The sequence below is a fragment of the Notolepis coatsorum genome, assembly GCF_963971535.1.
Source record: "Notolepis coatsorum genome assembly, chromosome: 6".
Taxonomy (NCBI): domain Eukaryota; kingdom Metazoa; phylum Chordata; class Actinopteri; order Aulopiformes; family Paralepididae; genus Notolepis; species Notolepis coatsorum.
This window is the reverse complement of record NC_140170.1, coordinates 143,568,887-143,593,237: the sequence shown is the minus strand read 5'-3', so window position 1 is coordinate 143,593,237 and position 24,351 is coordinate 143,568,887. Positions and strand designations below refer to the sequence as shown.

At 40.3% G+C, this 24,351-nt stretch overlaps 1 protein-coding gene across 2 annotated transcripts; it reads left to right on the top strand.

Moving 5' to 3' along the window:
- The first annotated feature begins 4,776 nt into the window (after positions 1–4,776).
- On the top strand, positions 4,777–23,997 carry LOC311230010 (N-acylethanolamine-hydrolyzing acid amidase-like). Of its 2 annotated transcripts, XM_084316142.1 has the most exons (12): positions 4,777–4,949; positions 5,109–5,314; positions 5,753–5,917; positions 6,083–6,206; positions 6,839–6,929; positions 7,453–7,538; positions 8,692–8,864; positions 18,022–18,084; positions 18,249–18,315; positions 21,922–21,950; positions 22,474–22,543; positions 22,670–23,997. In XM_084316142.1, the coding sequence occupies exons 2-12, from the start codon at positions 5,142–5,144 to the stop codon at positions 22,688–22,690; spliced, it is 1,062 nt and encodes a 353-aa protein (XP_084172268.1). In that variant the 5' UTR covers positions 4,777–4,949; positions 5,109–5,141; the 3' UTR covers positions 22,691–23,997. The 2 variants fall into 2 exon arrangements, with proteins under 2 accessions (XP_084172268.1, XP_084172267.1); XM_084316141.1 differs by having other exon boundaries at positions 4,777–5,314.
- Positions 23,998–24,351: the final 354 nt, after the last annotated feature.

Sequence of the window (24,351 nt, the reverse complement as noted above, 5' to 3'; positions counted from 1 at the left end):
ATGGACCCTCATCCGATAGATGGACGGTCGGTCGTCTAGGTTTCCCTCATCCCACCAAAGGAATCGGAGGTAATCTTGGTCTTCTGCCTTGACATGGAACTGATGGAACATGCGTTCTATGTCGCACATGATTGCCACGGGCCCTCGTCGGAAGCGACACAGCACTCCCACCAAGGCGTTGGTCAACTCTGGGCCTGTCAGCAGATGGTCATTCAAGGATACGCCTTGATACTTGGCGGAGCAATCGAAGACCACCCGTATCTTCCCAGGCTTTTGTGGATGATACACCCCATGATGTGGGATGTACCACACTGGCGCCTTGCCGATGTCTTCCTTGGGGACCCGCTCTGCGTCTCCGCGGGTTATGGTCGCCTCCATGAAGGTCTTGTAGTCCTGGTAGTACTGCGCATCTTTCCGCAGCTTCCTCTCTAGGCTGTTGAGCCGATGGATGGCACAGATCTTATTATCCGGTAACTTAGGCTTTTCCTTCTTGAATGGCAGCGGCATTTCATAATGACCGTTGCTCTTTAGCTTGATGCCCTTCTTCAGTTCCGACATGAACCGTAGATCCTCTTGCGATATAGGGTTGGCCTCTGCCGCTCTTTCAGAGAAGTCGGCCTCCAGTCTCTTTAGTACGTCTGTCGGTAGCACGACTTCTTTGATCTGGGTTCTATTGACATAGTGCACTTCCCTGGTGAGCCCTGCCGAGGCCGGTAACCAGGACGTGGTGACTGAGTCCGATGGTATCTCCATAGTGGAGCCCCGGGGTTCCATATCCCACCACGCTCCAGCCTAAGTTTGTTTGCACTGCAAACGGCTGGTGGTCCTCCCCCGCCACCGTGACTAGTGGCCTGAGGGCTTGAGGGCAGTTGTAGCCAATTAGCAGGCCAACATCACAGCGTTGTTCCGGCGTGATATTCTCTGCTAGATGTGCCAGATGAACACATGCCTTCGCTGTCCCTGGGGTGGGAATATGGCCTCTGTTTGCCGGGATAAAGTCTCTTGAGTAAGTCACTGGCAGCGGAATTAGCTTGGTTGACTGGAATCCTCTTACTTGTAGGCCAGTTAGTTTCCAACAGGGCACGACTGTGTTTCTGGAAGCCAGTGTCGAGAGCTGTAACTGCACTGTTTCGCCCTTGATGTTGAGAGTCTTTGCTGTCTTCTCGAGGATGAAGGTGGTGTCGATGTGGCTTGTCTGAAGATGGTGGAGAAGTGAAGGAACGAACCTTATAGGGTCTCCCTATTTATACACTATGGCCGGTCTATTATGACATCACAATGTTCCAGAGCATTCTAGCCTGTTCTAACCGGTTCTATTATGACATCACCGCTGCAGTTACACATTATGTTGTTATTTCAGTTGACACCATGTATTTTTACATGTCCCTCGTGGCATTTCATGAAAATGTATTTGGGATAAGACCAAGAAAATTTGTAAAAAGTCCATACTTTTTTCCATGAACATACACATCCATCTGTGCTGTTAATGCTGGTAATGATTTATTTAAAAATAAATTAATAATTATTCATTAAAATAACATTATCCAGTCTGTCCCTCAGTAACCCTCAACCCCGTTACACTGAGCATTCTCCCCCCCACAAAAATAATGGTTCAATCCATAGAAGCATGTGAAACAGGAAGTGACAACTTTGAAGTCTTTTGGAGAACACAACACCAGAAACAGGCAAGTAGCTACCTCATTGTACTATGTTTTCAGTAATTTATCATGTAATATTATGGTAGTCAAGCATAATTACTCAACACAGTTACTTGAAAAAAATATAGCAAACTATTACTTGTGAATATGATCTTTGTTATAAAACATTTTTAGATGCTTTCTTAATATCATGCATGCCATGTGCTCTCTTGGTATTCACCACATGTGGAGTAGCAACCATTTTGTGCAAAAAATCACAACCCTGTTACGTTTGAATGTAATGTTTGAATGTAACGGGGTTGTGAGATTGTAACAGGGTTGTGATTTTAACACTGATTTTGAAGTTATACAATAATAGTTCAATTAATTATTGAGCTTTTTCAACATGCTTATGCCACATACATATTAATTGTAATGTGCATGTTGCTGTGTGTGTGTGCTCACATGTTACCCTAGACTCAACCCTGTTACAGCTACATGTTTATTAAGTTTATGAAAAACAAATTCAACTTTTGAATAATTGTCTGAAACGTTTAGAGCAAACATAAGAATATCGATTTTAGTTCAAAATCTGAGGTCAAATCACATTTCTGATGAAAAAGCTTGCGGCCGCTGTCAAAAAAAGGCAAATTTCAGGGTTCAGAATAGCAAAAGTGTAGGATTTTACGTAATTTTTAGACGAGCAATTATAGAAATGGTGTGAAGGACATCTAATTATTATAGAAATGTTGACTTTAGCACAAATACATTTTTTTTTTTTTTTTTTTTTTATTGATCTTTTCCCCCCTCCTTTTTCCTCCGATTTTCTCCCATCCCAATGTTAGTCGTTATGCCAATTCCCAATCCCCTTCCTGGTCGCTGCGCACTTACCCCCCACAGTCGGTCTGGGAGAGTGGAGGCTACCACGTGCTTCCTCCGACACACGTCCAGCCAATCAACCGCTTCTTTTCACCTGGCAGCGCGGATTCCCACTGAGAGGGCGTAGCGTGTGGAAGGATCACACTATCCCACTTAGATCCTATCCGCGCTTAGCAGGCTCCCCGACCGAACTGTAGGAGTCGCTGTTTACAACGACCCGGACCCACCCCGCCAGCTTCTCCCACCCTCTAATACTGCCAATTGTATTAGTGTGAACGGCCAGCCAAGCCATGGTGACAACCCCGGAGCTGTGAGCTGGATTCGAACAGGCGAATCCAGCCGCTCCGGGGTTGACAAATACATGTTTTAATCTTATTCAGAGAGCTTCCAGAGTGTCCGTAACGGGGTTGAAGAATAATGGTGTCCATATCATACAATATTGACCAAAAATAATAGAGATGTCATGCCTGAGATGGGAAAATATATTTTTCTGGAAGTTAAATATGTCATTCATCGTGAGGGGTGTTCAGAAAAGTAATACCTCTTGGCAAAAAAAATATACCAAAGTCCAAATCGGACTGGATTGGTGGAATGACTCATGTACAGTCTCCTCCCCACCGTATGTATATATTCTCTCCCTACAGTATGTATATTTCTCTCCCACCCACCCCCTCCTAATGTACAGTCCCCTCCCCCTCATATGTATATACTCTGTCAGGATCTATGGGTAACAGTACTGTATATTTGCATATCGTATATATGTCACAAATGTAACAGTACTATATACCTGTATGTCATGTATGTCCCTATGCCATAAATGTCATGATGTCATATATGTTGTGTATGTCATAAATGTCACTATGAATTGAAAATGGGGGACCCTGATGTAAACAAGACAAACGTCTTTCTCTGGTCTGCATCCCCTTAACAATTGTATGTATTGAGCCGTACTGTATTGTACCCATTCTGCAATCTGTTAAATAAAGTTTTCATTCATTCATTCATTCATTCAGGTGAAAAAAAGAAGAACGATCATGAATGACAACTTAAAGGGTTATTTTACTTGTGCGACCACTGCCGTCCCTGTCATCCGCTGTCAACACCACCATTCCTCCCAGGTGTCAGGCTCCATATTCACTTCCATTCATTTTGAGGACAAATTCTAAATATCATACTGGATTATAAACAAACTATACAACAATATTATTCTGTGTAATTTATTATTCTGTGTCAAATGTACTTATTTGTGAGCTAATTCTGTCATTTTCAAGTTATCAGTAAAGGAACTATTTCTAACTTGAGGTGTTTGACCAACCGTCAACTTCTCACAGAATGTTTGGACTTTGGAATCTGTCCTCTAGCAAGGTAACCACTCCCCATACCAGACATGGGGACATATCATGCAATGCAAAGATACACAGCACACTGAAACCGAATCTGCTTTTATTTTTCAAATGTAATAACTCTGTAAAGACACAATAAACGCGTACCTTTGACTCAGAGATGTCTGTTTAATTGAAATCTGAAATATACTTCTGAAATATGATATTTAGATTAGGTCCCCAAAATGAATGGAAGTGAATGAGGAACCTGACACCTGGGAGGAATTGTGGTGACAGCGGATGGCAGGAACAGCAGTGGCCACTAGCTTATTGGAGATGCTCTTACATAGTGGTTTGACTGATGCAACTTGACAAGTTCTACTAAAGTGAAATATCCCTTTAAGAATTCCCAAATACTCAGATTAACTTTCTATTTGATTTTTATTGAATACGCCTTTCTCTGGCTGAAAGAATTGTGACATGCATGTTTCTGTGAACAATTATTATTTCTTGATCATTTCTTTCTATGAACAATTTAAACTCAATTAAAGGTTAGATTTCACCAATGTTTTAAAGATGAAGTTGATAAACAATTGACATTTTTGTTCACAGCCTTTTCTGTTCCCATGGTGTCATGAATGGTTGAGGGCACTGTAGTTTTGGCAGATAATTCTACTCTCAGAGGAGGTGAGACAATTTATATGACAATTTATGACGACATAATATAGAATGATTCTAAACTACATGTTCTTGTAAACTGCTCCCAGGTTCTGCCGATGCATACATCTCCCTCCTCTGAAACTGTATAGTGCGTAAATTACTGTCGTTTTCTGTTATTGAATTTGGGTTCACTGCGTCTTTAAATGTTAGACCGATCCTCTGCTTATATTTAAAAAAGGAGTGCGCAAGTGTAGGCTACTTTCTCTTAGAATTGGAACGCAGCCTAGAGTACAAGAAGCACCGGTCCGACTTGTATTGTTTACTACTACTGTGGTCAACGTCTGCAACTGGCGCTTGACATGACTTTCAATGTCAATACTATAGTGTACGTTTAACGACATACTGTAGCTCCACGGTTCCAGTCGAGAGGAGAAAGACTAACTTGAAAACGGTAATGGTATTGCATCGGCTGTGTTCTCATATCAAATAACCAAGTCAATAATAATCTACTTCTGTGAAGCAACAATGATCGCGTGATCGCCTACTCCAAAATTAATAACAAACGGAAGTTTGTGGCTATTATAAGTATAACTGGTATGTGACTTTCAAGCCTGATCCTCATACTCGGAGTGGACACGGCGTGATGATGTGGTCTGCAGCACTAGTCTTCCTCGGTCTGCTACGGTCATGCGGGGCAGACTATGCTCCACCTGTGGTGAACATCAGCTTGGATGACCCCCCGGGTCTGCGATGGGCGCCACTGCTCAAAGTATTTGATATCAACTACCTGAAGGAAGCGGCCACTGAAATCATCGAGTAAGTTGCTGCATTAACTCTTTAGCACGGCCATCTGTGATTTGGGTATTACAATTATATGAAGGGAAAGTGATATATAATATACTGTAGGCCCCTATAGATGATGTGTCCAATTCATATATTTAAATTCATCATTTATAAAAGTGAATTTTGATAACAAAACCAGCTTTATATAAAACATCTCCATAGTAGATAGATTTGTTTATATTAATTTGGCAACTTGATCACCTTAAGTTGATCACCTATAACTTGAAGCCTTACTTGTGCTCGAAGTGCCTTAACTGTGTCCTCTTTTGTTGTATAATGCAGCCTAATAAGGTTAGGTAAATATGATTGCATAGATTACTCTGCTTGCTTATATAATGTAGCCTAATGTTGGGCAAATAATATTGCCATCACCCTGCTGGTAAAATCTAAGACACATTTTCTTTGTTGTAGTACAACTGTTCCAAAATGGGTGCACGAAGCTATTGCTCCTGTTGTGATGGCCATGGAGAAGTACATCCCTCAACCGTACGCAGGAGAGATACAAGGCCTGGCCTCACACTATGGAGCGAGCATTTCAGACATCATCATCCTCAACTTTGCCTATGAAATATCTGCGTATGTATGGAATTATATATCTCCTCTCTGGACTCACTTTCTCAGCATACCTGGAACAACATATATTGTGGAGATGTGTATTGGGACACGATACATAAAAATACTTCTTCTGAAGGGGAGAACAAGGCTTTCTCAGACATGACCACTCTTTTCCTATCCCCATAGGTACTGCACTAGCATCGTAGCTCAGGACACAAGTGGACATGTGTATCATGGCAGGAACCTTGATTACCCACATGATGTCCTCAGGAATCTAACCGTCGACATAAACTTCCTCAAGAATGGAGAGGTATGTCACACAGTTGCATTTGTCAGTAAACATCCAGTGGCAGGGACGTTTAGTCAAGGACAACTGTGAGGGAATTGAACCCTGATCAATAAATGTAGATAATCAGGTGAACTCAGTTGATAAGGTTTATTAGCTTACATGGAACCCAGGAGAATTGGCGTGGAGAGACCTGGGGCAAACCCTGGCCGTGGTGTCCCTAAACAGGCTCCTCGAGACAGGGGAACGATAGAGATGGGTGTGTCCAGGTGAGGGAGACAATTGAATTGGATGGGGGGTGGAGGGGGGTCTGAGTTAGCCTTAGGGGATGGAAAAGGTAGGTTTGGCCCAGGTCGGGGTTGGAGGGTGGTTCTGAGGGGGGAGGGTTGTATTTAGGAGAAGGAGGAGGGGGGGGATGTGGGTTTCAGGTGAGGGGGACGAGGTAAGGAAGGGGGGTGGGGTGAGTTAGTGGGACAATAGGTGGGTGGATGGGGGAAAGGTAGACAGAAACTAGTATTATTGGGAGGACAGTAGGCTGTGGGGGAGGGGGGAGAATACAGTTATTCCACACAGCCCTAACAAGTTCCATCCTGGACATTATCACCAGGCGATGTGATCTGTCAAAGATACGTGTTGTTGTTGTCAACCCTTCTCAGGTGGCGTACCAAGGAACCTCTTTTGCAGGCTATGTTGGTCTGTGGACAGGACAGAGTCCTAAGACGTTTACCGTCTCTGGGGACCAGCGTGGTAAGAATTACATTGGACACTTGTATCCACACAGCAGGGAAGCACAGATACTGCTATTAGATATAGGGTATCAGTATCTGGAGAAAGCACATTGACTTGATCTTCTATATTTAAGACACATAGAAACATGTTAGATAATCTAATGGAGAAGAATGGATTATATGTCTATATTTGTGTCCATTGACCTAAGTACTGTATATGCTGTTCAGCTAAAGTAATGGATCAATAGTACTCAGTACTTAAAGGTCAGGACTCAAAATCATTATCAGCCGTTAAAAAGGGGTATTGGTGCATCCTATACCAGAAAGGCGGTTAGACTCAGACTTAAAGTGTGTGCATGCATGTTGTATGTGTGCGTGTGTATGTGTGTGTGTGTGTGTCTCTGTGTGTATGTGTATGTATGTATGTATCAATGTGCGTGTCTCTGTGTGTGTGTGTGTCTCTGTGTGTGTGTGTCTCTGTGTGTCTGTGTGTGTGCGTGTGTGTGTCTCTGTGTGTTTGCGTGTGTGTGTGTAATTATCAGGTAACGACCGATGGTGGAATTGGTGGAAGAATATAGTATCTGCCTTGTTGTTGAAGAGAAGTCCTGTCAGCTGGCTGGTGAGGGAAGTGAGTATCAACATGGAACTGAAACACTGACTGACCTATTACTGCATCCACACCATAGTCATACAATAATGTGTACCCCTTATTACGATGATGACCACAGTAAATCATTTAGGTACATGATTGACACAATGGCTGGTACAGTGATACAACTGAAATGACCGTCAAACTACCACAATTGTTGTGCATAAGGGTAGAAGGAAGTTCCCAGACACCTCAATGTTCTGTGGTGAATGCAGTGCAGAGCACAACATAATCAAACCATGGTTGTCATGATGTGTCTGTCACTGTTGGACCACTAGCTCCTACCTTTCCTGCCTTTTGATTTTCTCTGAGAACTTTTGCAGATGTTAGGTCACTTGTTAGGCTACTGTTGCTATTTATTTGGTTGCCTGCCTTTATGTCCTATCTTTTCATTATTCTATATGGTCTTATTTTCTTCTATCTATTTATTGTTCTGTATTATGGTCTTATTTCCCATCTCTTCATTATTCTGTATCTATGGTCTTATAAGTTATTTCCTATATATTCATTATTCTATATATGGTCTTATTTTCTCCAATCTCTTCATTATTCTGTATCTATGGTCTTACAGTATTTCCTCCAATATTTTCATTATTCTGTATCTGGATTATTATATATTGTAAGTAACTATATTTATTGTAGGGCAAATATAACCGAAGAGGGCATACATTCCCTCATTTCACATTTTGTTGCCCATATGCGCATGTTAATTATATTGTTATATCGTTTACACTGCCTTTTTATTCTATTTGGTTTTTAACTTCTCCATTGTACTATAATTCTGTGACCTGTACCATGTCTTCTACTACCTGTACCTCCCCTCCCCCATGCTGCTATGATGCCTGAATTTCCCCAAGGGGATCAATAAAGGAATATCTTATCTTATCTTATCTATGGTCTTATTTCCTATCTCTTCATTATTATATATCTAGATTGTATTTCCTATCTCTTCATTATTATATATCTAGATTGTATTTCCTATCTATTCATTATTCTGTATCTATGGTCTTATCTCCTATCTCTTCATTATTCTGTATCTATGGTCTTATTTCCTCCTATCTCTTCATTATTCTGTATCTATGGTCTTATTTCCTCCAATCTCTTCATTATTCTGTATCTATGGTCCCCACAGACGCTGGAGGGAGCAGAGGACTTCCAGGATGCAGTGATGCGTCTATCGAAGATCCCCATCATCACAGGAGTGTACTTCATCGTGGCCGGGGTGCAAGCCAGTGAAGGAGTGGTCATAACTAGGGACCGAGCAGGCCCTGCTGATATCTGGCCGTTGGACCCTTTGAATGGCGGGTAGGCAAGAAACAAAGAGTCATTGAAAACAGGGACTTTCCCCGCACAGGACTTACTTATTTAAACTGATTTTGTTGGGAGGCATTTTGAGTGTTTATTGGGCAAGTCCTTGTTTACAGTGCAATAAAGAAATAATCTGATAATAGGCTACTGTGAGAATAATGCTGTATGCAGCTAGACTGACCACAATGTTCTGTACTCGGGCACAATATTTGTGCACCTCTAATGCAAATTTCTGGAGCAATGTATGGACTTTCAGGGGTATTTTTGCCCCAGAACACCTGTTCATTTCCAACCCTGATTCAAAATGTATTTTATTTTATCAGCATATGGTGGAACACTAAAAAAGATGAGTTGAAATGATACAAGATGTGTTGTCCTTCACTAAACACATACACTTGTTGAAAAACAAGTTGAATTTGTTAATAGCCTAACTAAACACACTAACCCTAATAGCCTAACTAAATGCATACACTTGTTGAAAAACAACATGTGTTAATAGCCTAACTAAACACATACACCGGTTGAAAAACAGCACTTGCTAATAACCTAACTACACACATACACTTATTTAAAAACGACACATGTTAATAACCTAACTGAACACATACTCATGTAAAAATGACACGTTAATAGCCAAACTAAACACATACACTCATTTCAAAATTACACATGTTAATAACCTAACTAAACACATACACTCATTTCAAAACGACACGTGTTAACACATTCATGGCCAACCACGGACATGTCCGTGTTTCGGCGCCATGCTTAACACATTCCCGGCCATTGGGGGCCGTCTAATCTCACTCTATAAGGCCAGCATTTCAAAACAGACTTGCATTGTGCGTGAGGCTGTTTGTAGAGCTAAATCTATACTTTATAGTATTGCTATCTGTCTATTCTCATTGTCAATTGAGACCATAAACCGTCCCTTCAAAATGGCTTAAAGAAATAATTTTTTCATGAATGAAAAACTTTATTTAACACATTGCAGAATGGGTACAATCCAGTACGGCTCAATACACACAATTGTTAAGGGGATGCAGACCAGAGAAAGACGTTGTCTTGTTTACATCAGCGTCCCCCATTTTCAATTCATATCGACATTTATGACATACACAACATACATGACATTTATGGCATAGGGACATGGAGGTATTTGGTACTGATACATTTGTGACATAAACGGTATTCAAATATACAGTACTGTTACCCATAGATCCTGACAGAGTATATACATATGATGGGGAGGGGACTGTACATTAGGAGGGGGTGGGTGGGTGGGTGGGAGAGAAATATACATACAGTGGGGTGGAGACTGTACATTTGGAGGGGGTGGGTGGGTGGGAAAGAAATATACATACGGCGGGGAGAGAATATATACATGCGATGGGGAGGAGACTGTCTATTAGGAGGTGGTGGGGGTGGTTCATCAATACGTTCTCATTTTATAGCCTCGTGAATATAAGCGTTATATGAGATTTGGTCTAGTATATTTCCTGGAAGGCGAGATACAGGGCGCTAAGCTAATAACATTAAATCGAACAGCGTTTCGGCACTACAGAAGCTAGAGCTAAATGTAATTTACGTGAAAAAGATCTTACCGTGGGCCGGTTGGATCCCCAAAAGGATTTCCCAGTTATCGATCGCCATCTGGTAGATCGATATGTCCATTGGCTGATGATATATTCCTTTACTGCATAGTGAATTCGGCGTCGCAAAAGGTATTCCAAGCTACAGGCTACACGTATAGATTCCAGCTAACGGTAAACTCCATTCAAAGTTAAAAAAAAAGCACCGTTCTGCCACAGGGAACACTGCATTATCGAGACAGCGCCCCTACGAGGATCTGGCCGGTAATGCACTTTTCAGAATTCCAAGAGTGGGGTAAATCTGCAGTGCCGCTCGGTGACATTGAGTAGGTTATTAAAATGGAATAAAAGCCAAAACAAGGCCCTCTACCGTTGGATTCGAAACGTGTTAAAGGGCCAACCACAGACATATCCGTGGCTAGGTTGTTTTGGCTTTTATTCCATTTTAATAACCTACTCAATGTCACTGAGCGGCACTGCAGAATTACCCTACTCTTGCATTACCGGCCAGATCCTCGTAGGGGCGCTGTCTCGATAATGCAGTGTTCCCTGTGGCAGAACGGTCTCTTTTTTTTTTGGATCTTGAATGGAGTTTCCTGTTAGCCCGAATCTATGCGTGTAGCATGTAGCACGGAATACGTTTTGGGACGCGGAATTCAGTACGCAGTAAAGGAATATATCATCAGCCAATGGACATATCGATCTACCAGATGGCGATCGATAACTGGGAAATCCTTTTTGCAGTCCAACCGGCCCACGGTAAGACCTTTTTCACGTAAATCACACGCTGATCAGGCCTTGTTATCATACCCAACCAGGCGATCAGCGAATGTGGCTACTGAGGCTAACGCCGTTATTGGTAATCAATAATCAGAAACGACGTCCCAGAGTTTTTTGTTAACTCAATCAGCGCCATACCTGAGTATAGTCGGGTTTTCATCGTTATTTCTTTTATTCAATATTTTTATTAATTTCTCTCACACGGACCTCGGGGTTACCATAGGAGGGAATCACTCTGAGATAGCTAGAGTGCAATACCGGCCGCATCCTGCTAGGTGGCAGTATCGCCCACCCTTCAAAACCTTTTTTTCACACCCGGTCTTACATTTAATTCACTCCGGGCGCAGTTTTTTGGGTCAGGCGAGTCTAGCGGTTCACTCGATCACATTGGAACGTGTCCAATGCCCCCGATGCATGTGTTGTGGTGGATTATGTGGGCGACACGATGGACACCAATAGAGTGTTTTCACGGCGTGTCATCAAACCGGAGGTCGCTCATTTGGGCGATACTGAACGTATCCAACGCAAGCGAACTAGCAACTGTTCCTGGTCATTGCTGCTCAAAATGGTCAATTATTGCAGTGTTTTTGGCTGTACTAATCGGTCGGACCGGGAAAAGCATTTGGAGTACTTCAGATTGCCAAAAGCTATTACAAATCAGGGAGAAGAGTGCAAAAAAGGAGGCGAACACCCCCTCTCCTCTCCCGTCTGAACGAACTACCAAAGTAACGATCAGCATTTCGATCCAAACATTTGTACTAGTAGTAGGGGTGTGGGGGGGGGGAAATCGATACGTAGTAGTATCGCGATACTTTGCGTGGCGATACTGTATCGATACAGGGACGCCAAGTATCGATATTTAATTATTCATTGAAAAAAAAAATTGTTTTTTCTTATAAGGAAGTTGCATTGTTCATTTCAATACCTGTAATAGTACAGTAGTCCACACACACATGTGCATTCAGTTAAGTTGGAATATGACTGTAATACAAACAGTTCAGTTTGTCAGGTACATGCAACACAGATGTTTACATCTGTCTGCTTGAGAAAATACCATGTTCTGCAATAAAAATGATTGAAGTGAGATGAACATTTATTTTATTAGATAAAACATGTTGACAAAGTTTTACTTTGCAGTTGAAAAAGGTAATAAATAATAAAAAATTATAATAATAAAAAAAACGCAATATTAACACATTAACTGCCACGCTTATATCCATCAATGTTTGATCACTGCCACCAGTCTAAGTCTATGGAGATGTTTACCTTCTTTGCAGGGCTATAACTGTTTAAATTGTATTGCTAAATTGACATTACTATGGCCCATTCAACATCGATTATCTATCGTTCAGGATGTAGGAACGTTTTACTTTTTCATTCACACATTCATACAAAAATACCGTCTAGAGTATAAATATGTTTTTATCGTTTTCTGCAGTAATTCCTAGAACGTGAAATATAGGCATAAATGCATATATTAGATTATCAAATGTCGTTTGATACCGATCCACGCTATATAAAAAATTTCAACTGTACATGGTCCTAAACGTTATGACTGGTCATTCGCGGGTGAACGGGGGGGGGGGGGTTGTTTATAATTCCGTGATCGTCGTTAAATGATTTATGTAGTATGGGTGATATATAGATCAGAGCAGTTTGCATCGATAATAATAAACAAAAATTATGAAAGTCACGGCAGCCTCCTCTTACCGTTGGGTGATGATACTGGAGCAAACAGATCCCAGTTATTTGATGGGGATCGAGGCGATCCATTTCCGGTTTGTATAATACTAATACACACCCAAATCATGTCGATTATTGAGTTATGGCAGCGATCCATATCCACGGTGTGTGGCTAAAGTCCTGGGATGATATGCGAGTGGCCGGACGGATTTAGGAGACGCACCGAAATCCAACCGGCATATACGGTTTGGCAACTCGCCGATCATCCACCAGGTGGCAGTATTGAAGCGTTGCAGAGTCCCACAGCAGACAAGGCTCCGTGAGTGAAATATGAATACCATGGCGAAAAATATGAAATATGATCAAAATAACGTCGTACGCTGTGATCTGGCAGAATTCGCATGAACTTGAAACCCGTTGTACGACGTTTTTGGCGCAGAAAGTGTTAATATCGCAATACACAGCGTATCGCGATATATTTTGTATCGCGATACTATCTTATCGTGACACAAGTATCGCGATAGTATCGTATCGTGAGGTCTCTGGCGATTCCCACCCCTAACTAGTAGACCAGGGGTGGCCAACCTTTTTTGAACCAAGATCTACTTTTTTATTTACCACCTAGCCCGAGAGCTACCAGCCAAAATTGTATATTGTAAGCCGTCATTTGAGGCTTTATAAAAGCAGCATAATGAACACAAATCTGTCAGTGCAGAGTCCGACCTCATCTTAAATAACAAACAGCATTGCTTGTTGTAGTTAACAAGGAGAGGAAGAGTTGATTTAGCCATTTTTTTTTTTTTTTTTTTAATAATCAAATTTTATTAATCAAGATCTACTTGAAATCAGCCCGCGATCTACCTGTCGATCGCGATCGACTGGTTGGGCAAAACTGTAGTAGACTATTAGAAAAAAAATTCAAGTGTAAAGATCAGTCGATCTAGTAATGTTATTGAATCGCCTACCTTGGCTTTTATACACATGACATATCGTCGATGAGCTGATACTGTGCCTCGCTCACCCATCCACACACCAGGCAATAGGCAATAGTAGGAATAGGCATCCAAACATTTGTAAGATTTAAGGTCTTCATCTGTGTATGGGCTTTGTGAAAAAATTTGGTAGTTCACTATGTCGGGATAGGCAATAGAAGGCAGCATTGTCGGGTCGTAACTCCAAGATGAAGGAGCCAGCTCGTACGGATCTTCACCACCTATTAGTCTGAGTTTATGAGAATATTGCGCCCTTTCCTGCCGACTAAGTCCTTCTCTGTATGTTCTAGCAGCTTCCACGCATTTTCCTGTACTTTTTTTGGGTTTAGACATGTTCAAATGGTCTAAAATCTTAAATTCAGCGTGCAATCACCCGTTATTTACGTCAAACGTTTATCGCCGTAATGGCTGCGCATCGGGTTACTGACCAAATCGTGACGTCGGTGCAAACACTCTATACTGGAAATCGCGATCAGACAATTGGAATATTCTTTTTGGGGTACCTCCTAGTGAAGGTAAGGACTATATGACATCAATCCTGCTTTGATCCAACCATGATTTCACATTGATCGCAACGACCATGTGTAACATACCGGTACTCCAAAACGTATGCCGTTGGTGACGATGTTTACATTCCCTGATTGTCAGTTCTTAATGGAAAGATTAGTTTTCCGCTTGAAATTAAAGTGCATTATTTGAAATACAATGAAAGGAATATGGCTGGATTTCTTATCAAAAGGAAAAGTGTCACTGTTATTTAAAATAAATAAACAAACAAATTAGAAGGCCATCAATATAAAATGCAGCATAAATCAAACTAACACACACTGTACTGTTTCAAAACAACACTGCTCTGTTCATTCTATTTTTAAAATACGTACATTGTCTGTCTACATTTATTTAGACTAACATTATTTAAATATTGAGTGCAACACAGTAATTATTGTAAAACTGTGGTGGATTAACGTAATTCGGTGAGTTGGAACTGTCTATGGGTTGGGGGGTCCGCACGGACAATTTAGCGTGTGGTACCTTCGGACCTTCTCGACTATAACGTTACCGGAGTTGAATCGAGTTGATAACATGCAGTGGAAAAGCGGCAATAGTCCCGGTTGGAGTTAGTAAACACAGTTGTATGTTAGCCTTCTTGGATGTTGAATCATTGTCTTTCAACACCCCGCCTCGCAGACTCCCATTTTCTCCTCTGCTAGCTATTAGCTACGGTAACATTTCATTGGCTGTATTAGAGCTGGCGGGCTACCATAGTTAAACATGCGTTGTGTTGTACAAACCGTGCTAACGTTATGGCAAGATGTGTGTAGGCCTATGTAATGTTAATGGCTATGTTTTTAAAGTCGTAATGAAGATTGATTTATATTGCGCTTGCCATTTCCACAAACGGACTAGCACCTGCTGCTGCCAGCGTCACCATCTCTCGCCTCCGTGCCAAATGACGTTTTTTTTCTTCTTTTTTTGCGCATCCCTTGAACCGAACAATACACACACGGCAAGAACCGTGGAGGTCGTGCCGAACGGTGTATGGTTCGAATGCGTACCGTTCCACCCCTAGTAGCGTGTCCAGGCGAGCAACGCCAACGCTTTTAGCAAAATGCACGTATTGCTCCATAGCACCATTTTCTGGAATTAGCCAGGATCACTCGGTATAACACGTGAACGTATACATGAAAAAAATTATTATTTTTCACATATTGAACGATGGATAGTTGATGTCAAATGAGCCATAGTATTGTATCCATAGCTATAATATAGAATATAGATATAGCCCTGCAAACACCGCCACGCATCCCTATCTCTTAGAGCGGTGGCGCAGTAGGAACAAAGATGGGCTAGACCCGTGGCGCTGATTGAGTTAATAGCCTAACTAAACACATACACTTGTTGAAAAACAACACATGTTAAAAACATATCCACACTTTTCAGCAGAGCCCAGACAAAACCTCTCTTTTTCAATGAACTCTGCAAATACCCTTGTCACTGAGTCACATATTAACACTTTGAGTGCCACGGACGCGTTTTGTCGTTAGTTCATGCCGACTGTTGAATGCCAGCAACGCTATATAGCGTTTGTTTGTCGTATTTTTTTATTATTAGCTATTTGAATTCATATTTCATCAATCGAGCCTCACGCTAGTGCTGCAGACTCTCTCTGAGCTCCATTGGGAGAATACCGCCCCCTATCGTCTCTCCCTGTGTAACTGCACCCCATTGGGTTAGACTGATGGGGGGGGGTCCAGCCTCCTCATTTTACTTCTCCGGCGAGGCATCTGAAGAGACCCAAGTGATCGCCGAGCCGGAAAACGCGTGGAATACATATTTACAGTACCCAACACTGAATCAATAAACGCGATCGATATTTGGAATGGCGATCAGGAATTGGAATCATCTTTTTGGAGAACATCTGATCTGAGGTAAGCAATTTATTTTACCAGTCTTGGGGTAATTGGATCTATTTTCACAGAGATATCAGCGTGTGCCCCATGTGTGTGTGTGTGCGTGTGCGATCAGGAAATGAGAGAATATATTTTTCAGATTGCTTCTCTAGCGTGCATAAGTACACATATACTATCGATAATCTAGCGTTTATTTGAAAAAGTCATTGATAAGCGACGGGCAGATTAGACACATATAGCGTTTGTTTGTCGTATTTTTTTTTATTAGCGATTTGAATTCATATTTCATCAATCAAGCCTCACGCTAGTGCTGCAGACTCTCTCCGTTTCGACAATGTTGACTGCAAACAAGTCATTGATAAGCGACGGGCAGATTAGACACATAGCCATAATTTAAGACAGAGATTATGCGTTCACAACGCTATCATTGAAGTGGGTGCTGGCATTCAACAGGGTTTTACCATGTTAACAAGTGGCAACCAAAGTGTTAACACATTCCCCGCCAATCCCGTTGTACAGCGTGTTTGCCGGCCATGCGAATTCTGCCAGACCATGCTGTACAGTGATATTGAGATCATATTAAATTTTTTCACCATGGCATTCATAATTCCGCCACCCAGCCTCTGGTGATACAGTGGGACCCTGCACAATAGTGCAACGCCTCAATACCGCTGCCTGGTGGATGATCGGGCGAGTTACAACCAGAAGTGGCCATCGGTGCATCTGGGAAATCCGTCCGGCAGTCACATATCGTTGCGGGACTATAGACAAACACTGGCGTGCATATGGGTCGCTGCCATAACTCAATAATCGATATGATTTTGGCGTTTATTGCGCCATACAAACCGGAAATGGATCTAGTAGATCGACGTCAAATAAGTGGGATATTTTTCCTCCAGTCTCATCGGCGAACGGTAAGAGGACAGTAACGTTATTTTCAAGCCGATTGTACATTTCTTTATTTACAAACCATCTGATCAATAAATCAACCCATACTACATAAAGCATTTACTGACTATCACGGAATTATAAACGACCCGCCCCCCCCTTTCATCCGCGCATGATGAGGCATAACGTATACGATCATGTTCAGTTGCATTTTTTAATATAGCGTGTATGGGAAAGAAACGGCAATTGATAATCTATATATGCGTTTAGGCCTATATCTCACGTTCTAGGAATTACTGCAGAAAACGATAAAAACATACTTATATTCTAGAAGGTATTTTTGGAAGAATCTATGCCTGAAAAAGTATAACGTTCCTACATCCTGAACGATAGATAATCGATGTTGAATGGGCCATAGTAATGTCAATTTAGCAATACAATTTAAAAGGTTATAGCCCTGCAAAGAAGGTGAACATCTCCATAGGCTTAGAGTGGTAGCAGTGAGCCTACATTGATGGATAGAACCGTGGCAGGGAATGTGTTAATAGCCTAACTAAACACATACACTCATTGAAAAACAACACACATTAATAACCTAACTACACACATAGACTAACACTGTTAATGGCAACACAGTTTTAAGCCACGCTTTGTTGTTCTTTTTAACACATCTGTATACGTTTAGTTATAGGGACATTGTGCATTATTTCAGCGTGTCTTTTTCAAGAGTGAAAGGTGCAATAGTCATGAACTAACATGTCATCATTACACAACTAAATCCAAATATGAAACATCTGTTCCCACTCAGATGGTACAGAGTGGAGACGAACTTTGACCACTGGCTTCCTCCCCCGGCCAGAGATCACAGAAGGTTTGTGACTCAACTCACATGATCTCTGCATCAGCCGAGAAATAAATAACAGACAGAATCTGTGTCATAACCTCACGTGGCTCTTTGGAGATAAAAACAACACATTTGTATTGAGTTATTTTGGGGGTTATTGGTTTATCGTTGTTTATTTGTTGATCTCTTAGGGAAGCTGCCAACAAAGCATTAAACGCTACTGGTCAAGATCATATCAACATGGATACAATGTATCAGGCAAGTATTATCAACCAGTTGCAATTTATTTCAGGGAGAGCACAGAGATGAAAAGAATTAAAGAAAAAAGTGTAACGCTGCTTCAATAAATGCATCAAAATAAACAACATGATGGTGGCAGGACATTTTTGTATTTTGTATTTAGAGATAAAATACTATGTCTTTGAAACGTAGGAACAGTCATACAACAACAAACAAACTAGCCTAAATCTTTCATATTGTTGTATGCAAAGTTCTTCACTGAAAAACAGCACTGTTTTATTCCGCACATAATCTCCCACACATCCACTCTAAACAGTTTTGCACACATTCATTTAGTTTGAGCTATTGACAGTAAATTAGTTGGAATATGGCCACCAGTAATGTCATCAGGAACATTGAACACTTGTATTGTGATAATTACAGCTAAATTAAATGATAAGGTAGCAGTCCCTATATAGTTGGGTCCAGATCCTCAATTCCGCAACCTTTCTCTGGCTAACATATTTTGATGATTGATTTGACATCTATAGACCTTTTATTAAAAAATGTATTAGCCCCCATGCCCCTCCCAAAAACCACATGTTTATTTGATAGATTCCAAATCCAAGATGGCCACTGGTGGCCTTGCAGAATCATGAAAATGACCTAGCACCTAGAAACATGTATGAAGACACTTTTCTGTGTCAACAAGGCAATTCCGATTATGACATCAGTCTCACGTTATGACATCATTTTGACCCGAAAATCCAAGATGGCTACCATCCAGTAGAGTGAAAATGTAACTTTGAATTTTGTAAGATATCTTTCAGTTTGTCTATAAAAATACACCTTAATTTTACTTTTTAAACTATAGTTGATCATTTATTCTGGTAGATCATGATATTACCTTTCAAATTATGTATAAGACACCAAGGTTAAAACAAATAACTTGGTTGGTACATTGATTTTGAAGGCACTTTAGTCCCAGAGGAGCCATGGTGTTGAACTTGTTTTCTTTTCTCTGCTGATTCTTGTTTCTTTCAAAATACAGATATTAACCCGTTAATCCAAAATAGGAATTTATGAGATTTCATGGAAAATACTAAAATCAAATGCATACATTTTGCCTTTCGTGTGATGTGAGTTGACCACAAGAATTCAGATCCTGACATCAGTTTCACATTATGACATCATTTTGACACAGAAATCCAAGATGGGAATGAAAATGTAACTTTTGAATGGAAAGCCGGGTGTTTGGAGTTTGCCATTTTTACAGTATGTAAAAAAGGAGATTAACAATGGTAAACTATAGCTACTGTATAACAGTTATGAAGCTATGCTACCAAAATATTTAGTAATTGCAATTCACAGTAAAGATGTTAATGTCAAAACCCATTTTGCCTGTATTTTAAAACGTCTTCCTTACTGCCCCACCACTGGGTCCATCATTACTAGCACCGATTTCACAGCCAAGCTTTGTTCAAACTCACAGAACATTATTTTATATTCTAGTGAAGATAACACGTTTTCCAAAGACACACATGTCGATAAAATTTGTATGCAATGATACATAATCGTATAGATTTATTTTCCATTTGATGAAATGGTGCAGCGATAAAAACATTGTATTCAAATATTTAATTCAATAAAGCCTTAACAAACAGTTGGAACAGCAGACACAGAATATGGATGTGATGTCTGAATCACAGAATTCGGCCTCACTAAAATTCTGATGAATCCAGATTTCTGAAAATGGGAGTAGTCACCATCTTCCCATCTTCTTTGTCACCTGAACTTATTTGACCCATGACTTCTCAGCAGAGCCCAGACAAAACTTCTCTTTTCCTACAAACTCTGAAAATTGTTTCGCAAGCCTAAACTCTGAACATTATTATTCTTCATCACCCTGTTCAGTGTTTCCCAAACGCTGAGAATCTACTTGGTGGTGCTGTGTGACGGCGCTAGGGATGATGTCACAATAGGAGATTTTGATGGTACGATTATTGTGTGAGGAAATATCACACGGTTTTCATGATTATTATACTTTATTTTTAAGATTATAAAAAAATATTATATACATTATAAATATTTATTACATGGCGTTTTAACATTCGCGAAAATGCTTGATTGTGATTGGTCAATAGCGCTTGGTTGCCCATAGCAGCGGTCAGTTATTTTTCTATAACTGACCGCTGTCAGGGGCAACCGAGCAATAATGGCCGCTGTTCGCAGCCGGAGCAATCAAGCATTTAGATCGCAGTCATGAAAGCTGCTCAGCATATGCACAGCTGCACTCATCAGTGCAAGCTGCCGGCGATGACAGCGCGGAGCCACAGAACAGAACAACTGTGTCTGCATTTGATCTCGTCTTGTCGATGGTGTAAAATGAATTAGGTATATTGTTAGTAAGTTAGCCATGTAATAAGCGGGATAATGTATAGCTATACTCGGTCATTGTCGCAAAATAATTGACCTTCACTGCGTTTAGAACACCTCTGCGAGGCGCCTCGGTATTCTAAACTCTGTGTCGGTCAATTATTTTGCGACAATGACCTCGTAGCTATACATTATCCCTTACATAGATTATTATCTTCCTTTTGAATAAAACAGGCTTTTTTCGCATCAGGATTGTTAAAGATAGCCTAAATGAGCCGAATCCATGTCAAAAGGAGCAGCCTATAGCAAATGTACACACACACAGAAAACTTGTTTAATATCTGAAAATGTTCAAGGGATACCACCATACCATTTGAAGAGGTTCCCTCAAGAAACAAGAATCAGCAGAGAAAAGAAACGTTACCCCAGAAAACCAGGTTCAACATCATGGCTCCTCCTTGACTAAAATGCCTTCAAAATCAATGTCAGGTTATATTTGTTTTAACCTTGGTGTCTTATACATAATAATTTGATGCAGAACATCAACTACTCTTCCTGGGGTCCACAGAAAACATAGAAACATGATTACAAATAAGACACATACAGACAAAACAATCACATGAAATTCAAAATTGAAAAGTATAACAAGAATATTCTTTCTTGCAAACATTCCTACAACATATTCATATACATGTTGATATTCCTATAAAAACAAATGTCCTCAATGTGGGGCCATTAGATGTTTCTTAACTTGTTTCTTGTGTGCTTTGGCAAACTGAACAGGAAGTTTGTTCCATGCAACCGTGGCTCCATACGCTTTGATTGTGTTCTAGATTTAGGAACTGTATAGCGCTCTCTGGTGGCATGTCTGGTGAGGCAGGTATGTGTGTTTAGAGCCGAGTGTGAGTTGACTACAAAACAATGATTCAAACCCTTGTTTTACAGAGTGCTGCTCCACTGAGTACAGGCTCCCAAAAGCCTGTACGGTCACATTCTAGTACTCCAGGGCAGCTAAAGGGAACGTTATAGGACAGGATTGGTCAGAGAGAGAACTCTTTGAATAGAACATGCCATCGCTGCTCAATGACTGATGATTCAGTGTTTCTCAGAATTGTAATAGGATGTGAGATTTGTGGGTTTGCTCGGCTTCCTGGGCTCTTACGATCTCACAGTTTCGTCCTGATTGAAAAACATGTTTCTCACTAAATGTGCTCGACCACAAACTATGGCACGTCATCTTCTTTAATGTAGTCTTTTCCTCTGCTGTAGGTCTTGTCACTCTATCCGGTGTGTAACAGGTAAGAAGGAAGTTGTTCATTCCAACCTTCATTCCAGTGAATCACATGAGTTGAGTTGGTACACTTTGTGTGCACAGCACAGCTTTCACTTCCCTGTTCCTCTCAAGGAATATTTTATAGTTTCCTTGGTTCCTTGCCTCGGTTCTTCACCTCGGCAGTCATTTCAATAGGCCTTTGTTTGACATCACCAGCTAAGTACCTGGAATTGTGTTGCTACAGTAGGTGAACAGCTCAGACCTGTGTTTATTGATATGAATAAACACTGCAGCAGGTCCATTTAGAAATGTAAGTTGAAACCGTCTATAAGTGAGCCTTCGTTAAAAAATACTACAGATGATTGTATGATTATCACCCTGATCACTATTCAGGGTTATCTTAGAATTTAGAATATTAGAATGCCATGTACTGATAAGATGATAAATACACCTTGCAGATATGTGTCTTTTTTCAGATAAGGTATCAGTGGATAATATGCACCAGTATTTGACTGTGGCTGATATATGTATGGTTATTTACTTCCCAGAATTACTGTTTACACTACAACAATGAGCGCTGCTACCCCAGAGAAATACAAGACACTTGTCAGACCTGAGGTAATAAAACCCTTCATGTCTTTTCACATTCATTTTATCTGCATATGATAGGCACTTATTGATTGATAGATTGAGTTTATAGTTGCCATTGATCAATATGCCCCCCGCCCCCCTCTTTGTTTCAAGGGTTGCCGGAAGCCTGACTGAATCCATGTGGCGGTCAAGACCATTCTAATCAAGACCAACCTAGTCAAGACCATCCTAATCAAGACCATCCTAATCAAGACCATCCTAATCAAGACCAACCTATAAGACCATCCTAATCAAGACCATCCTAATCAAGACCAACCTATAAGACCATCCTAATCAAGACCAACCTAGTCAAGACCAACCTAGTTAAGACCATCCTAATCAAGACCAACCTAGTCAAGACCAACCTAGATAAGACCATCCTAATCAAGACCATCCTAATCAAGACCAACCTAATCAAGACCATCCTTGCCAAGACCATCCTAATCAAGACCAATATTTGTCCCATCACTGAATCTGAAAAAAACTAAATGTATGATTTTTGGCAATCGGAAACGAGATGAAAATATAGTATTGTCCATAGATGGAGTTGCTATTGAGAGAGTTACTGAATTTCGTTTTCTTGGTGTAATTATGGATGATAAACTAACATGGCCATCTCACATAGCACATGTTAAAAAAAAAGATGTCCAAGAGTATTTCTGTTATGAATAAAGTAATAAATAAAGTAAAGAGTGAGAAAATGAGAACACTCTACTGTTTACTCATCTCACCTTATCTTGGTTATTATGTTGAAGTATGGGGGAATACTTATGGGACTAATATAAAACCATTATATACTGTATACTACAGAAGAGGGCTGTAAGAATCACACAAAGTGAATTATCGAGAACACAAACATTAAATCTAGAATAATTAAACTTGAAGACATGGTTACGTTTCAAACAGTGTTAATTATGTTTAGGGAAAGAAATAAGACACTGCCAGAAAAGTTACAAAATATTTTTCATTTAGAAAGTGAGTTTAGTAGGAGGACATTTAAATTTAAACATCAGTTTGCACATACCACACTTAAACAGATGTGTCCTTCAGTTATTGGTGTAAAGTTGTGGAATTCTCTCCAATAGCGAGCTTAAGGGATGTAATAGTGTTTGTCAATTCAAAAATAATTATAAAAAAAATGTAGTCAGTATGAAATTCAAATGTGATCTTTTTTTTTATTGTTTATTATAATTTATTTTTTTCTTGTTTAATCTGTGGATTGTTTCTTTGTATGGTATGAATTATTATTTTAGGTTGTAAAATTAAATTAGGTTGTACGCCGACCATCAAGTAATACTTGTTTAGTTTAGGAATAGGGGGCAGGTAACTATACGAATTATTCTTCCTCCTCCTTTTGCCCATGGTAGAATGTTATTTATGATTTGAATGAAAACAGTATGATTGTATTGCTTCCATGTGGCAAATAAAACTCTGAATCTGAAGATTTTTCCCATTTGTCATGATTGTGTCAAAATCAAGACTAAAAGCGTCTCGAGTCCGAGACCAATACCAGATTAAGTCTTTTAGTATTCTCCAAGACTAAAAATATAATAGAATGCAAATCTTAAAAAAATAAATAAAAACGTGATATAGGAATGAATTATGTGTACTTTGTATTGTCTCTAATAAGACATGCTGGTCTGCATTGTGGAACCGGTTTTAAAAAAAATTACACTTTATTTTCATATTTTGCCTTTAAATAAATGGCTAAAGCACACATTTCAGTCCATCAACCCCCTAGATACACAAATACCAAGATGTAAACTACCCAAAGATGGTACACAGGTAAACTACCC

Excerpts from the sequence above, each read along its gene's own strand:
- LOC311230010 (XM_084316142.1), top strand. The coding sequence starts at position 5,142 with ATGATGTGGTCTGCAGCACTAGTCTTCCTCGGTCTGCTACGGTCATGC. Across the intron at positions 5,315-5,752 it reads GCGGCCACTGAAATCATCGA|TACAACTGTTCCAAAATGGG; the intron begins GTAAGTTGCTGC and ends TCTTTGTTGTAG. Across the intron at positions 22,544-22,669 it reads AGACACTTGTCAGACCTGAG|GGTTGCCGGAAGCCTGACTG; the intron begins GTAATAAAACCC and ends CTTTGTTTCAAG.